General features: G+C 46.2%; 1 protein-coding gene across 5 annotated transcripts in view; it reads right to left on the bottom strand.

The window, feature by feature from the left end:
- pdzd2 (PDZ domain containing 2) overlaps positions 1-18284 on the bottom strand; it is a 66496-nt gene that overhangs the window by 19051 nt on the left and 29161 nt on the right. For all 5 annotated transcript variants that reach the window (XM_077001068.1, XM_077001066.1, XM_077001067.1 and 2 more), the window contains 8 exons: positions 16322-16790; positions 11656-11801; positions 9500-9632; positions 8839-9009; positions 2465-2561; positions 2088-2236; positions 1309-1428; positions 818-932 (listed from right to left, as the gene is read on the bottom strand). In XM_077001068.1, coding sequence (XP_076857183.1) covers positions 818-932; positions 1309-1428; positions 2088-2236; positions 2465-2561; positions 8839-9009; positions 9500-9632; positions 11656-11801; positions 16322-16790 — 1400 coding nt within the window. The remainder of the gene's footprint in view (positions 1-817; positions 933-1308; positions 1429-2087; positions 2237-2464; positions 2562-8838; positions 9010-9499; positions 9633-11655; positions 11802-16321; positions 16791-18284) is intronic.

Consider the following 18284-nt stretch of genomic DNA (forward strand, 5'->3'; position numbering starts at 1 on the left):
ATTATTATTAGATGGCTTATCATGAAAACTTGAGACTTTGAGAAGGTATGTGAATCTGAGTATTCATTATACATGAGGCTACATTCAAAAGAATTTCTTTAGATTTCCATCAGTCTTCTAATGGATCTTAACCACCTTTTAGTGCAAAAACGACAAATTAATGAAACGAAAAAGGAATTAAAAACGCCTTTAGACAAGACCACTTTCACTCTTAAACTGTTCCATAAATCCAATTCACCATTATGTTTTTTGTTAGTAAAATTATGGGTAGCAGTAGCATCAAAACACATCTTAACACACATCCTGACAAACCTAGGCTTAGGCTGCAAGCTTTGTTTAATCCAAAGAAAATAGGAACCTGTCCAAATTATGGTCATTTAATGATCTATTTTTAATGGCTGAGACAATGATTTTTTAATGTACACTGAGTGTAAAATCAATATGAGGCGGGTGGTTTGTGCTCCTGTGAAGTCAGGGGAAGTCAGGGCTAGTCAGTGGTAGTCAGATGCAGTCAGATGCAGTCAGGGGCAGTCATGGCTAGTCAGTGGTAGTCAGGGCTAGTCAGTGGTAGTCAGATGCAGTCAGGGGTAGTCAGGGGAAGTCAGGGGAAGTCAGGGGTAGTCAGAAGTAGTCAGGGGTAGTCAGGGGAAGTCAGAAGTAGTCTGGGGCAGTCAGGGGTAGTCAGGGGAAGTCAGGGGTAGTCAGGGGAAGTCAGAGGCAGTCAGGGGCAGTCAGGGGGAGTCAGGGGTAGTCAGGGGAAGTCAGAAGTAGTCAGGGGCAGTTAGGGGAAGTCAGGGGTAGTCCTCTGTGCTTTTACCCTCTTTGAGCCTCCCATCAGCTGCTGCTGCTCCACTGGGGAAAATGGTCTTCACGAATATGCCCATTCTTCCCCGAGCAGAATCCTGGCCACCGACGATGCTGAAACCCAAACCCTGGCCATGACAGAAGAAAGAGGTCATTCAATACCGGACCTGGGAACCAGGATTTATGACGTTAATGAAGGTTTGGGTCTATAACCTGTTTCAGGCATTCGCATATGGTGCCAGTGGCCTCCTGAACAACCATAGTAAGAAACGATGTAACTACATCCTGAATAAATCAAACTAGAACAACTCAATACACAATGTACTTCTCAGATGAACAAAATTAAAAACCTGCTTAAAAGATCAAACATATTTTTCATTTTAAAAATAAAATTTTTTTCATGATTTATGACCTGAACATGCAGCATAGGTCTGTCTGACGTGATGGGCAGCAGATTGGGCTGAGAGCATCTATTGTCAGAGAGTCCCTAGAGAGGCCACTCACCTTGCCCTGTCCTTTCATCAGGACAATATTGGAGATAATGGATGGTTGTGCTAGTCGCCATGGAGACTCCACTTGAACGGTACTTAGGGAACGTGCTGATTTCTTTACAATTTGATATTCCTAGGGACAGATGTTCAAAGAAACCCTGATATAAAAATAAAGATTTACATTATACCAGATCCTATTTATTCTTCGGTGTGGTAAAGCACCAATAATAACTCGTTCATTCGTTTTGCTGAGAAAACACTTTCAACACTTTTGAAGACCTGTATTGTTTTGTTTGTTTTTTTGTAGTTTTGTTGTCACACCTCATGATCTTTAAAGCCTCAAAGAGGTACTGACAATCTATCACTCCCATCTACTTAAAACAAATCTCTTGGCAAAATCGGCTGCTTGCTAACCCAATTACAGAAATAATAAAGGCTTAATCCAAGTTCATTTAATTTTCCACCTTTTCAAACATCTCCATCTCACAATTAGCTTTTGAAAACTATAGCAATTAGTGGATCTATGATGTTCTCGCACTTTGTGTTAAAGTAAGAGGCCGGTGATAAGCATACACCCTGATAAGACTGGTCTTTGATGGACCACTGCCACATAATTTAACATCAAAGGAGACGTTGACCTAGGCAGCGCTCTCTAAATCAATTTCAGAGCACAAGAATGCATGAAGGAACATTTTTAAACATTGAAAGCAACAAAGCAGCATAGGCACAGTCATCACAAGATTTCGGCCTTAATGGTGAAGTGAAAAGGAAGCGTGAGGACAGCCGTCTGACCTGTCGCACTCCGATGGTGTCCAGCTGCTGAGGGAGAGAATGTTTGCGCCCACCACGTGCCGCCTTCTCTGCCGGGTCACTTCCTGCTTCGCCATTTTCAACTATCAGCTCATCGTCTTCCCCCACAGACTCTAGACGACTGCCGCCCCCTAACCACATCAACGTCAAGCATCAGCAAAATGGTGATCTTTATCTCTGACTTGAAATATCTGGGCTTGAGTAAGGCAACGTAACATTTTTTAAAATCTTGTCTGGTCAAATGACGATTTTAGTTTGGACAGCAACTTCTTGTCAGGATCCGAGTAATCTGCACACATTACACATTCTCCATGCTCTGCTTGTGATTTCAGTGTGATGGACGATGTAGTGACCCTGACCTTGGGACCTGCTGCGGAACTTCATGGGCGCTGGGCTGCGGCAACCTTTGGGTCCCTCGAACCGGCCGCGCTCGTCTGGCTTATCCAGCTCGCCGAACTGAGCGAGGAGAGAGGGGATTAGTGGTGCGGCTCCAAGCCGAACCCCAGGGCCAAGCAGGGCTGGAGCAGGGGAACCCCACTGAGCCAAAACGGGAAGGGGCGGCAGAAGGTGAAGGGAGACAGCACTCATCTCCTTTTTTTGAGCAGCTTCCTGAGAAAACATTCAGACTTTTCTTGTTCTCTGTCAGTGCTATAAACATTTGCGGATGGGTCTCAGGAATGTGGCACATTTTCACACCCTAATGTCACTTCGTCACAGCCAGAGACATTTTTTATGAAAGCTGAGGTCTTAAGAGGCTCTACAGAAATGACCATGTCTAATATGTTTCAAATAACAATGAACAGATTAACAGAATTAACAAAAGCAAAGCTTTCTGAATCATTGACAAAATTCAACTTTACTCTGGCTTACAAAAAAGATGATTCCCTGAGATTCTTTTCTTGATTTAGAGCATTCATTAAACCAATGGCATATTTTAACAACGCATGTTTTCTTTATTCTAATAGGTACCACTGAAGTGAGTCAAACATATTCCTGCTGATACAACTTGGCTCTGTCAAGTTCTCTTGGAGCAGCATATAAGCATCTGAGCGAAAGACCACAAGACCACACAGCAGGTTATTTTTCTAGTGAGGAAAATGAAGTCCTGAGCACATAATACCTTATTTTTAGAAGGTGGGGGTTCACAAGCCCTTCAACATGCATAACTCACACTAAGACAGAAAAGTCAACCTGGTTTTGCAAACCTGGGAGTTGGGGCAACAAACAATATGCACCAGAAGGGACTATGTGAAGGTCGGCGTGGTGGAGATGTGGTATGTGTTTATCTGTCTGTGTGCCAGTACCTGAGTGAGACCAGAGAGATGCAGTGGTATGAATGGCTTGTCCGGATTGACGGAGCCGAGCCATATCAGCCGATCAAATCTCTTGAGGCCCAAATGTTCCAGATTTTTTGGCCTTAAATTGCGTGGTATTGATACTGACCTCTTCTTCACATTTCATAATCCCACACAACACCCTCCATTCCCTGAAACTGTTTTCTCTCAAATTAGTTCAGGTGTAATATAAAACGGGTGAGCTGGCAGTGGTGGTAAAGTCTCAGTCCCAAAGCAACCTCAAAGACAATAGGGAAAAGCCGCAAAGCCACAACAAACCACCATTGTGTTCCCTCCCCTCCCCTTCAGGTAAGCATCAAAGCATCACTTTCACCCCTGTTATCTTCTTTTTTTTTTTTTTTTTTTTTTTTTTTTTTTTTTTTTTTTTTTTTTTTTTTTTGGCCCACCTCCACCCCCCCATCTTTGGAGGACAACTTTGTTTTTATGTACAGATTTAAATGGCAATTATAACAATTCTGTATAATATATAGTGTAGTGATAACAATATATAGTGATAACAGTATGCAAAGTGATAATTATTGGGGTTAGGTGGACCAAGAAAAGAGGGGGAGAGAAATAATAAAAAGGGAAAAGACAGAGGTAGGAGAAAAAAGGAGAAGAAAAAGAAAAGAAGAAAAAAAAATAATAATAATAATAATAATAATAATAAAAAAAAAAAAAATTAATAATAATAAAATAATAATAATAATAATATTAATAAAATAAAACACGCAACCAGCTCAAATGACCACTGCAAAGAAGTACAGAAAGTAAACCAAATACATATAGTGCAGATGAGTGCGATGTATGGGTGTGTGTGAGTGTGTGTTTGTGTGCAACCTAGAAGTGCAACATAGGATAGATGTATGGAATGTACTTACCAGCAAGGGTGGGTAGCTGCGACAGCACTCCCCCAGAGGCCAGAGGCGGGCGGAGAGAGACCCGGGAACCCCACCCGCCCACGGCCCCCCACAGAGCGGTGGAGTACCAGAGCCGCACTTCCCAGAAACCCTCACCCGCCCGCCCCCGCAGGCGGGAGAGAGAGACCCCGGACAGCGCCCCACCAGTCAAGGAGCGCAGGTCCAGGGGAACCAGAGGGAACAGAGCGCCTCCCCCCCAGGATGCCCCCCCCCCCCCCAGGGGCCAGCGGCAAAACCACGGCGCCACGCGCCTGGAAAGCCACCCACCACCCGGCAGGGCCCACCTCCCGCCGAGGAGCACCCGGCCGCCCCATATCACCACCGCCCAGGGGAGCGGGCCAACCGCCCCTACGCCGGGGGGCCAAGCCGGACACCGGAGCCCCAAGGCGCCCCCCCTCTGGAGTGGTGCAGTAGTCTCAGGGGAGTGTCCATGAGTGAACCGGGCACGACCAGCCCCGACCCAGAACCAGCTGTCCTCACCCACCTAACCAAACCCACCCTACATTCGCCCCTATACACCCCCACCATGTACACACCCACCCCCACACACACACACACACATACACTCAAATTCACCCTCACACCTCCAAACCTGGCCATATGTCCCCTCCCTCCAACACGCACTCATTCATCCACCCATTCAGAAACAAGAAGAAAACAAGGACAGAGACACACACTTATCCAGACTAGCACACCCTCTGCGGCAGGGGCAGATGGCTGGACCAGCAAGGACCAGTAGCGGTCCTAGGAAGCCACCAGCCCAGTCCCGTGCCAGCAACCCCCCCCCCCCCCCCCCCCCGCCCCGGCAGGGAGCAGGAAGTGGGTGAAGGAAGGCCTTCCCACCCCTCCACCCCCAGTGTTGTGTGTAGGTGTTGGTGTATATGCATGTGTCGTAGTGTGTGATACTATGGTGCAGTTAAAATTGAGGGGACAGATGCTAGGGCAAACGTGAGTGCATGTCCACACCGTCCCCTCAAAGGCCCTCAATGTCTAAAGTGCAGTAAAAACTGAGGGACAGACAGTGGTGAGGAGACGGGTGAACCATGGCAGCAGGCCCACCTCGTCAACCTCTGGGTACCTGCCTGTCCCCAGAATCCTAAATGAGCAAGGATGTGTGTGTGTGTGTGTGTGTGTGTGTGTGTGTGTGTGTGTGTGGGGGGGGGGGGGGGGGGGGGGTGGGAATGCTTAGGTCCAGAGGAAAGGGTCCTCTGGAAGAGGAGAGCCAGCTTGCTAGCTGGCTCATTGAGCACCGAACTTCACTGCCCCCCCAGCTCAAGGCAGGGAGCGGTCGACCCGGGGAGATCAGGGCGGCAACCCCCCCCACCACCACATCCAAGCACGGATCCACACCACCCCCACCACAGAGAGCAGCCGGTCCGCACATCCACATACACCTAGACACACATTTCTTTCATACACGTATGCACTCACACACATTTAACCCATAAATATATACATATATACCCATATACATACATACATCCATCCATATATATAAATATATACATACACATACATACATATATACATATATATCTACACATACATATACACCCACACACGCTAGTCCCATATACACCACACCCCTGTGTATGCACCCACAACCATACCAATCGCACAGTGAACAAACGATGGCAGACATCAACAGTATTGAGGACATGCTGGTCGGAGTCCGGAACCCTACCTCCCGACCCACCCCAGACATCCCCATCATCCACCACCCCACTCCCACCACCCAGGCACCTCGGAGCCCCAAGGCCCAGACCCGACCCCCCGACCCAGGCCGACCGACCCACCCCCCCCAGCGGCGCAACCGCAGCGGCGCAGGTCCCCCCGCACGGGCAGGGCCCCAGCTCGGGGTCGGGGGGCCCCAGGCACCAGGCCCCGGGTCCCGCCACCCGGCCCCACAGGGGAGGCCAGCCACCCCGCCGAGGGCCAGCACCCGCCCCTCCCCACGCCCCGGCCCCACACCCCAGAGCCCAGAGGGAGCGCCACCCAAGCCCCCCCAACCACCGCCCGCCAGGGCAAGCACATGCCATCCCAGGTCGGCAGCCCCGGCCCCCCCCGCCCAGAAAGTGGCCGGCACGAGCAGTCTCCCCGGGGTCGACCCCCAGCCACCAACCGGCCCTCCGGGGGCCGAGGCCCCCGCCAACCACCCCGACTAGCTAATGGAACTGATCAGTGGGGACCAAAGAGAATTAAATTCCTCCAACTGGTCTTTAGAGGAAGCAGACATTCTCTCCAGACAGATGTGATCGAGTAATAAATTTTTGTAATGAGTAATATGCAGGTCCTTTTTCGTTTTCCAATTGATAAGAATGGTTTTCTTGGCGATGCATAGGGCAGTGAGAACTATGTGTGATATGTCTGCCTCTGTATCTAATTCACTGACGTCTCCTAAGATGCACAGTCTGGGTGAAGTTGGGATGCAGCTTTTAAGCCCCGTGGACAATTCTACACATACCTTCTTCCAGAATTCCTTAACAGGCCTACAATCCCATATAGCATGCATATAGTTATCAATTATATTGCCTGTACAGTGGGTGCATATGTTTGATTGTGCTAGGCCCATTTGGAACATCCTTTGTCCTGTATAGTGTGTTCTATGAAGGACTTTGTATTGTATAAGTTGTAAGTTGGGGCTGTTATCTTCAACGAAACAGACAGTGATGCTACACATCGACAGCTCTGCTCTTGAGCTGTGGGCTGTCCTTAAACGTGTCTCAACAGCAACATGTGGGAAAAGATTCACACCTCTCATTTCAGCCACGAAGAGAGCAGGCCCCTCTCTCCGGTTTGATTAGAGCGATTAGGGAGTTATTTGCTGTCAGCAAACCATGCATGTCTCACGCATGAGCATGGCACAAACCGCCACAGACTGCCACAGACCATCACAAACCACCACAGACTGACTTAGACCACCACAGAACACCACAGACCAAGGCAGACCACCACAGACTGCCACAGACCACCAAACCGCCACAGACCACCACAGACCACAACAGACTGCAACAGACTGCAACAGACCAATTCTGACCACCAAAAACCACCAGATTTAGGCTCACAGGAAACCTTGTGTGCCTATTCTTTGTTTTCTTCATTGTCCTCTCCTTGTGCTCAACCGTTTCTTAGTCTCTCTCTTCAGACAGCACAATGTCTGCCAGCTACAAAGGAACCTGACTAGTCATGTTTTCTGGAGAACACGCCTAGCTGAGGGTCTGAGGTTTCCCAGGGTCAGACATATAAGGATATAAGGATATTTATAAAGTTAGGGACATTCTCAGAGGTAACTAGTGTGTAGGAAAGGGTCTGAACAAGAGTGTTCTGTTCTATTCTATTTTAACAAAGACCACAAACACCCCATAGGACAGATCCCATAGGGGATGGTTATATCCCATATAACTAACTAACTTTGTTTTATATTTTTATTACTCAGTTTTCGATGTCATAATCTTAAGCAAAAGTAGTTTACACAGTAGTAAAGCAAGTAATGATGACAAAGACTTCCTACAATTAGTGGGAGGTAAATGAATCATGAGGAAGCGTCGAACAACGGCAGATGAAGTCATTCTTCTGCTGTCCTTCATGAGAAACCTGCTCCAGTGATTCACTTTCGTCCCCAGGGCTCAAATCATGCAAACAAACCAACTTCAGGAAGCACAGACTCCAACACAGGGTCCATTCACACAGTAACTGGGAGGCCCACGTTTTGAAATCTGTGACATACACTACACTGTAATAGTCAGGTGCTTCCCAGACGCAAACTCCAGTGTAACAGGCTTTAGCCAAGAGGAACTGTCCTGTATTCATGACTGACAGCAGGCACCATGCAACGCTAATGCAATTTAACAGTGGCTGGGAGCCAAGCATATTTTCATTTTCTCATCCTGCAAGCAGGAAGATGCAGAGTGAAGCCATTGGAAGTCGGCAGTGGTAGTTTGGGGGCCAGGGGGTCTTACATCTCAGGATTACCTGCGTCAATGTCGATCGTCGAACTAGAACAACACGTCGCAGCGTCTTGATTAAACATTAACAATGTCTGACAGGGCTGCTGAACTGCTGCTTACTCACAACAAATGAATTATTTCTTATCTGCGGTGCATCGGGGCAAACACTGGCTCTGACTTAATGGAACATCCACTAAAACAGATCAACTACAGGCAAGAGCACGAGCCACTAGAACACAGGTACATAGAGACAGTGATAGGGAAACCATTGGTGGCCTGAGGCCTGATTTAGTAGCATACTACATATTTAGTAGCCCTGCATATGAATGCACACATGTGGTCGACTCAAGTGAGAATGGAGCTTTCGTAAAGGACTACAGCATGAGATCTGAGTGCACACAAACACACATACACATGCGTGCACGCGCACACGCACGCAGATGCAATTTGCCCGTCTCTCTGCAGGCGAAGGGGAGGTGGAGCGAGATAGAGGCAGCAGATAGCGATGCCGACAGGCGGCTGGCGTACGCACCGAGTCCTGGGTGGGCAGAGAGAGGCTGCTGCCCCTCACGTCCTCCACATCCGGCTCCACGTTCTCCTTCTCCTCCCCGGGGGACGGCAGGACGTCCTGGCCCGAGCACACGCTCACCAGGTCTGGAAGGCTGGTGGACGGGTACTTGTGGAAATCTACGTCCGACTCGGCCTGGGAGAGAGAGAGAGAGAGAGAGAGAGAGAGAGAGAGAGAGAGAGAGAGAGAGAGAGAGAGAGAGAGAGAGAGAGAGAGAGAGGGGGATTGAGAGAAAGAAGAGAAAATGAAGATCGGTCTGGGTTTATTTTTGTCTTTATCTCTCGCCCGTGTTTTACATGCTTCAGACCGCCACTCCTGTCTGTCTCGCCAGTCAGAGTTGGCTTGATAAAAGCAACTGCGTTCGTTAAAACTCACAAAGTAAAAGTCCCAAAGATGTAAAAGCAGAGCAGGACCAAGTAGCCCTCTAAAATCACACCTGTCACAGGCAACAACAACAAACAGTATGTTGAAGCATTTCTGTAACTCATGCACACCTCAAGAAGCAAGCAGGCACATCCTAAATCTACAATCAGTGCATCAGTAGATGAATGAATTTGACAGAAAATTTCTGGAAAATAAGAGTCATCATAAAATGTAATAGGTTAAAGGTTAAAAAAAAACATACCCTGCTGGCCACCACCAGCTGAACCAGGCCTGCCGTGGAGCGAAGGACCGCCACAGCCTCCTGGTGTGAGAGGCCCACCAGCGAGTGGCCACTGATCATCAGCAGCTCGTCTCCTGGCTTCAGCCGCCCATCTCTATGACAAGAGCAGCAGATCTATCATGTCCGCAGCAGGTGTGCTGATCTAGAATCAGTATTGTCCTGCATATGCTAATGATTGAAACTAGAGAGAAAACGGAGATTAACTGTGCTCAGATCAGTTTTTTTTTTTTTGTAAGACTTTTAGTAGATCATTATTTAAACTCAGGGAAAGTGCCCTTCAAGTAGGAATCCCTTCTGGGAAGGGAAATAAAATCCTGCCTCATTTCCACACAGATTCCCCAAGATATTCTACTGGGATAAAGTGTAAATGAATCTGCTAGATACCATAAGCTTTCATTTTGTATCTTCATTTCTAGATACTTCACAGAACCCCCCTTTAAAAATATACAGTATTTTGTTTTTTAACCAAGATGTCAGGTTTAGTGACTGCAGTGATGGACAACGCTGCTTTGAAGCTGCTCTAAAACTCTGGGTCCGAGTGGCTTAGTGATCTAAGCCCTAGTCTTAATCATTGAGTGATTGTTGGTGATGCCTGTCTCTGGTTGGGAGGCCAAGAGGACATAATTAACCTTGTTTTCTGCAGGGGTTGGATGGCTCCTCCCATCCCTAAACATGGCGCTAACCAATCAGGGTGTATGCTAGCTTGTGTAGGAGAAGCTTGTGGTTGATCCTCTCCTCCAATCATGTTGAGACATCCAGTGTGGTAGTGGCTACATGTGTATCGGAGGAAGCATGTGCTAGTTTTCACCCTCCAGGCCTGGTGGTGTTGGATGACGGGCGAGAATGAATGAGCTAGTGGGTGGAATCAGAGATGACTAGCATTGGGAGAAAATGGGAGTAAAAAATTACATTAAAAATGAGGATTTGCCTTATAAGGAAACACCCTTTCCTGACAACCAAAGATCTTTCACTGGAAAAGATATCTGAGAAAAATCCCAGCATTGCAATGTACCTGTAAGGGCAAGAGAGTGAATAAATGACGGCTATCATGTTACTATCATTAACCCTTCAGTGATAAGATACTTGTGCTTCAGAACGCTCTAGGGCAGAAAACAACAAGTCTGATTTGATGAATGTGTGGGATTAATGTCATGACTTCATAATGTTTAAGAACCAAACAACGAGAGCCAATAAGGGAGGTCCTGTTTGACTACAACCCGCCCTCACTGTGGGGGTTCTGAAGGGTTGCGAATGTGCTCCTCACCCTCCTCCTCCACTTCTCAGGAGCTCATGTATCAAAAGTTCATTGATCTTTTTTCAATGTCTGTAAAGCAAACCCAAGGCAAATACCGCAAAGTTTTATTTTTTGTGCTAAACGTTTCCCCCTTCACTTAGAATATCACCTTGGGGGTCAACAGAAATGTCTGGAGATGTGATCTCTGGAGCGATCTCAGTCTACACCAACTCCTGGCTCATTACTGTCCAGTCGTGCTTTCATAAACCTCTGCCAATGATTTGCAAAGGAAAGCAAAGTCAGCAAATTCCCTAACATGTTACAGCTTTAAACACGGTCTGTGTTTAGGCATAGTTGGAAAGATATTTGTGGACTGAGAGAAGAAGGACTGGGTGTGGGATCTAAGGACTACAGGAGTTCCCCACACTTTAACATTTCTCAGTGGTTGCTGCATATTACCGCCCTATATTTGCAGCAAAAGCAAATGGAAGAGCAGATGAATCAGCATCACATGTATTACTCCACATTCTAACACTTGATTTTCATTTAAACATTTATACACTTATTGGTTGTTTATGAGCATCGCACAGGTCACAGTGCTGATCATTTGATTAAATCAGTGACAACATGACTGCAGCATGTCTTTTTTTTAAGAATAACCCACAGCGCTGTTAAGTGAAGGATGATGGGGTGATGCGGGTGTATACATCTTGAACTGATCCAAACATCGACTCTGCTGTGGCTTTGAAGATCAATGGAGTGCACTCGAGACGGCAGGACGCTTTGCATATGGATGGAGTGCCGGTGGGGCCGTGACACCATGGTGCTCGTGGTTGCCATGACACGAACCCGATTACCGCTCAGCGCTGAGGGGCGGGGTTACCTTTGCACAGCTCCGCCCTCCTCCACGTGGGCTACGATGATGCCGTGAGGTGAGCGCTTGGAGCCACGGCCGCCTGTGATCTGGATGCCCAGGCCGTCCTGTCCCTTCACCATGTGCATTTTCCAGATATGACTCCTCTCCCTGGGCTGCAAGGGGGCGGGGCCAAGTAGCGTTAGAAAAGTCGCTCACATAATAAGTAAAACATATTTCTATATTCTCAGCCAAACACTGTGCCTCTCCGCCACACGTTGCCAGTTACACGACCTTAAATTACACTACATACTAAGTACATTTCAACTAGCGATGCATTATGTGCAAATAACTACCTACAGCTTTTCGGACAGAAACCGGCTTCCTCAATTAAGCACATGGCCATCCACTGCCTGCAGTGCAACCAAGGGAATTCACTTCACCGCTGGAGATCCATTCATACTGAATGGGACGAAATTAATGTGTTTTCCAACCTGCCTGCACAATCCCACATTTGATTCAGGCTGCTTCCTTTTTGGAGTGCTGTGTAAATACGTTGTGAACAACCTGTAGGAGCACCTGCTCGCCACCCGCCCACTCCCTCCCGAGCAGCTGCGTTCATCTCGAGGTGTCTGCCGTCGTTACCATCACTGGGAGCTAAGGCCCTCCAGGAGAGGAATGTTGTGGTGTTTTCAGCAGACCCAAGGTGCATGGGAGTTCTTGGGCAATAAAGGTGTGGAGCTGTACAATGATGATTTCTGGGGTTTGGGGTTTAGTCCAGTCTGTAGGGTTTTGTTTGGCCAATTAGGCTGAATTTAAACAGCAGGCTGAAATGTTTAAACTAGGCAGCATCATTATGTGTGAAAAGAAAAGCCACATCAGAACACAAATGAGCAACAGGTTATTACCTGTTGTTATTTTGGTTTATATTCCATGGAAATTATGCAAGACAACAGAACAATGGCTGTGTAGTTCAACTATTCACCACAGCAAGTTTTTAAAGGTGGATTACACTAAAAAGCAGTGCTAGGATAGATTACACTAAAAGCAGTGCTAGGGTGGATTACACTAAAAGCAATGCTGGGGTGGATTACAATAAAAGCAATGCTAGGGTGGATTATACTAAAAGCAGTGCTAGGGTGGATTACAATAAAAGCAGTGCTGGGGTGGATTGCAGTGCTAGGGTGGATTACACTAAAAGCAGTGCTGGGGTGGATTACACTAAATTGCAGTGCTGGGGTGGATTACACTAAAAGTAGTGCTGGGGTGGATTACACTAAATTGCAGTGCTGGGGTGGATTACACTAAAAGCAGTGCTGGAGTGGATTACACTAAAAGCAGTGCTGGGGTGGATTACACTACAAGTAGTTGCTGGGGTGGATTACACTAAATTGCAGTGCTGGGGTGGATTACACTAAAAGCAGTGCTGGAGTGGATTACACTAAAAGAAGTGCTGGGGTGGATCTCCTCCAGCCATATCTGACTTCCTAACTTTAAATATAATGCAGTGTGTCCTACAGGATGAAGGCAATGGCTATGATAAATTATGGATGTACAAGAGAATCCATTAGTGTACCCAAAGGCCAGTCTGGCTTACAGCTCTACTGTTAAGTCACCCTAAATTTTAGACTCACACAATTAAATGCTCAGGCTTTATTAAAAGCTTCACTTTAGTCCTGTTTGCAAGCTTAATGTAGGCTTATTCAGGCTTGTCTTTAAATATTTGTACTACTAAATTAATATTTGAGCTAGTTCACCATGCCCTTCTGTCATACACTGAGGCAAAGTCTAAGATGCACTACTTAAACATGTATGGCACAAAGAATCAAAGAAGTTAACCCCCAGCACATCTACTTCTGATGCTTTTTCCACAAAGTGGAAATCAGCGTGGTCCTGCTCACCATCTCTTTCCATTACTCTGATGTACTGACCTAGTCTGGACACATGAAAGGGACAGAAAATGCTACTGGACGTCTTTTTATGCTAATGTATTCACATCAAAAGTGTCCAATTATATCACAGAATGAGAAGCCTAAACTCATTGTAAACTATGCCTTCCTGGTCAAATCTGTCACCAGGAATCATGGGGAAATGTGAAGATCAGGGCATTGTTCACAGCAGAAAAGCTGCCTACAGTATATGTTTCCTGGAAGATAGATTGTTGTATCTAACATACAACTAAACACACAGGCTCTGTAAGGCAGCACACTTGTAGACTAGATACAAGAGCATGATTCTGCTTAATGTAAGAAATCTGCTTCAGAAATAACCGCCTGAGAGCTGAAAAGCAGAAAACAGGCTGCTAGCTGCAAGGCAAGCTCAGAGTCAGAAGACAAGCCATGGTCCAAAAAAAAAAAAATGTAACCACATTTTTACTGTGTAAAGGTTAAGTTCAGCAAAGTGGAACAGGTACAAATATATAAACAGTTAGACAAAGCAACAGGATACAGAGTGGATCAAAAATGACAGTGTAAGGAGAGGAGAGGATTTTGCACAGCACTGTAGAAAGACCAGACAGGTATAGCCAGTTCAGAGGGGAAACCCTTGAGTTGACTAAGCTGTGAGTTTGCCTCCTTCCAACAGGCTGGAGTCAAACTGCACTTTGAATGCAGAGCCTGAGAAAGCTTGCACTCACAGCACAAAGCACTTAGACCTGCTGACAGATAAGCCAGCCGTCGGACTCCTTCAGCATGTAGGTGCATGTTAGCGCTAGCCTTTTCTGTGAGACCCGAGAAGAGGAGACGCGACTCCTTAATTAAAGGCTGCTGGCGAGGGTGAATCACCGATGTGTCGAAATGAACCGGTCTGATCCCACATCCATCGCCTCACCTCTCCACATTCCCACGACATTGCTCCACACACCCCGAATGCAACCATGGCCACGCCTCCCACCAGCACGTGCTCAATGGTTTTTGGGGTTGTTTTAACACTCATGGATGCACAACAAATAAACAAACATAGAACAAGCCAAGAGCAAGATGAGCAAAGTCACTTTTCTGGATGAGCTAGCATATGCCCCAGCACTTACCACACAAAATACACGGTAAGCGGCATATCGTTCATCTTGAATGGGGAATACCTCTTACAGTCATTTCATAAAACAAACAGCCTAATATGGTCAACTTGACATATCTTCCAATAGATGGACATGAAATCTAAAGTCAACTAAGACACATTCCACAAAAAAGGGGAGCTAGGGTCCCATAAAAAATAAGCCTGCTCAAGACCTTGCAAACAGCTTAATGTGTGGCTGTGCTTTCACTTAAGAGAACCCTGTGAGAACCCTGCGTTTTGTCCCCTGTGGAAAAAAGAGAGACAGATACAACATTAAGCAGACTACGCAGCCTCTAAGCCTCATTCTCTAAAGTGGTCTGTCAAAAATGCCTCGACTGTACGAGGCCGGCACAGCCAAAGCCTGCTTGCCTTTGAAATGCCAAGCGATTGGTTGAGAACAAGCTGCCAGACGTTCTGATGATATCCCTTGAAGATGCAGTGAACAACCGCACATGGACGCATCTGCTCGAGAAGCCAGCATGATTATTTTGAGCTAGCCAGCCTCTTTCTGACATCACAAGACCTACGGGCTCTGTGAAAAGCTAAAGGCTTGCTCCGGGTCGGTCAGATCAGAAACATATGCACTTGGGCACACGGTGGGCCTCAAAAATATTACACGATGAGCTACAACATGGCGCTCCTTACAGAGCTGAAGGACAGACATTGGAACTGATGAAAATGACACTGTAGTAAATGGTACCTGGATCACAGCAGGTATTCACTGATTCTATTGATGTGGGTTAATTCAGCTTTGACATTCGTATTAGGCACATGACACATGACAACTACAGGTTATGGTTTGGCCTCTTGTCAAGATTTCAGCTGTTAAATGTCGATGACTGCATATGAATAAAAAAACAAGAAAGAACAACAGGCTATATAAAACACCTAGAAATGTAATATTATTAAAAAGTATCCTACTATAGTTCAAGTATTTAATACTTGTATCATTACATAATATTAATAATTAATAGTACTAGAGGGAAACCGTTTCTCAATTTATCTATAAAACAATGGCAGCTTCTAACCTTCCATGATATGACCTTGGAATAATCATACGCTTTTTATTTGTATTTTTGATAGATTTTGTCTGCGCAGTTTTCACAAAATACTTAAATCAGTTATACATCAAACAGGTAAAGCTGTCAGTTGCTAAAGCTGTAAATGTTACAACAAAGACGTGTCTTCTTCCATCGTGTGGGAAATAATACCAAACTGAAATGCACAAATGAGTTACGCTCTGAGAAAGAACATTTCATAAATGTACACGTCATTTTGGACTTTGAATTGTTGGTTCTGGCAATAAAAAATGCTGGTCAAAATTGTATTTTTACATGCAATAAATACTCTGCTACTGTTATGAAGCTGGGTATTTAATGACAGCTCAAACGCACCTGTAGTTCTATGTCATATCTTAGGTTATTTTAAGCCTTTCAGGAAATAACTATGCCTTGTTTTCTTAGCATTATCATCCATTAGCATTAGTAATAAATCTATAACCAACTGTGAAATATATTCATCAGATCTCCTTAAAAATGCTTTTTATCTGGGGCACACCACTGATTTACATTTAGTTTCACTCAGTCTGAAAACATATAATATATCTTGTGTAAACAGTATAATTGGTTTCCTCTGGTTTTACCTGGATTGGAGGTTCACCATTCACAGACTCGGTCTTTTGGCTCCCCAACAAGCGTGAGTGGTTGGGTGGCGTAGGGGTGCTACCAACCCTTACATGATTGGCCACTGGCCCTTCAGGTCCCACGGCTGGCACCTCCTGGGTTGGTGTGTCTGCCGGGGTGACCGGCTCTGACGCCGCGACCTCCATGTCACCGGGGCCATGGCCGTTCTCGTGCTCGCAGTCTCGCCCGTCCTTGCCGTCCCGCGTGAACGAGGAGCGGGATATGACGCCGAACTTGCGCGTGCGCTTGCCATTCTGCGTGGGGCTGCCCGTGGGCTCCGGGAGGACGATGCCGCAGTGCTCGCTGCTCTCCACGCCGACCCCACCGCCCCCACCGCCATTGCACGGAGGGACAGGGGCCTTACGTTTGATCCTCCGCAGCATGATCAGGTAGACGCAGCCACCATTCCAGCACTGGTCCGCCAGGTAGCTGTGCAAAAGAGAAGGAACGACACACTCACTTTCACCAGCTCCAGAACCACAGGAATGCCAAAGCAATGTACTAAATACCTAAGAATGAACTAAATGGAAAACTCTGCTATATGCCTCAAAACCAAAATGTTTCAGAATATTCTACGTGCTTATGCTACAGATTCCAATGTATCGGACACTAACATTTAGGTAACAGCGTGAATACCAGAAAACAGTACAAGCTTGTGAAGAGCCTAAGAATCTAACTGTTACACAATTTTAGGATTAGTAAGGGTGGATTAGTAAACCATTACTCTCCCAGCACAGGGCGGGAAGCAGCAATACAAAATGCATGCAGCGCCAAGCCACGCAGCCACGCAGGTGAAAGAGTCATGGAGGAGAAAGTGGATTCATATTAGAATACAGATCAGGTTCATGAACCCTTAAGCTTAGCATTTTTAAAAGAGTCCTGGCCTTTAATCTTAAGCCGCAGGATAAAAACGTGGACATTTTGTTAGCTACATTCTAAATAGCCTCATAAAGCCCGCATGACCGGCCAACCCCGTGGCCACCAGCGAGGAGGATTATTCTTGCTATATATTAACTTAAGTCATCAAACTTGTTAAAAAGAGCCATGGTCAGTTATTTGTTCGGTTTTGCAACGTTTAGACAAACAAGTCTCCAACTGTATCACATAAACATGAACAGATGACAAAAATGCAAAAACTCACAAATGCGATGTCTGACAAACCCCGAATCAATGCTTTACGAACCCCTAATGAAACAAATGCTGATTACATCATTAGACTGGCAAAATTAGAAAGAAAGCAACTATGTGAAGGAAAATCAACGCACCTTGCACAGCAAAGGCCTCAAATGTGAGCTCAAAGCAGCACACAGATGTCAAAGCTATGTCCACACCCTGACTGTGTCTCCTCTAGGGCTCGTTTACAACAGTCCAGTCAATGTTTTATGCAGGAGGCCTCACTTAGTGCCTAAGGGGTGCTGCTCTCTGCAGTACCTCCCAGCATTCGGGCCTGCGGGTTAACACAAAGCCGGCACCACGTGGGTCTGCTACACATGACATGAGTGTTCTGGCGACACAGATGGGATGTGCCAACACAGCATTTGCTAACGTCCCCAACAAACACCACAGACAATGAAGTGAACGCCACAGACAATGAAACGAGCACTACAGACAATGAAAATATAAAATGCCTAATGAAAGAGAGGTATGTGTCTGTGTGTGTCAGAAGAGACACTGGTCAGCCTTAGACATTTGACAAAACACTATAATAAGTGAATAGAAGGATGGCAGGCTTGGCCAGTATTTGTATGATTATGACAGACTGATACCATTTGGACAGGAGAACGAGGGAGGAAATCTCACAGAGGCACCGATATCTCATTATCTTCATAGAAGTAAAACAGGAGTAAAGAAAAACAACAGGAGTAAAACATTATCTCACATGGAGAGCAAAACACTCTGCTAATGTGCTTTTCCAATAACTTC

Source organism: Brachyhypopomus gauderio, chromosome 3 (assembly GCF_052324685.1).
Source record: "Brachyhypopomus gauderio isolate BG-103 chromosome 3, BGAUD_0.2, whole genome shotgun sequence".
Lineage (NCBI taxonomy): Eukaryota > Metazoa > Chordata > Actinopteri > Gymnotiformes > Hypopomidae > Brachyhypopomus > Brachyhypopomus gauderio.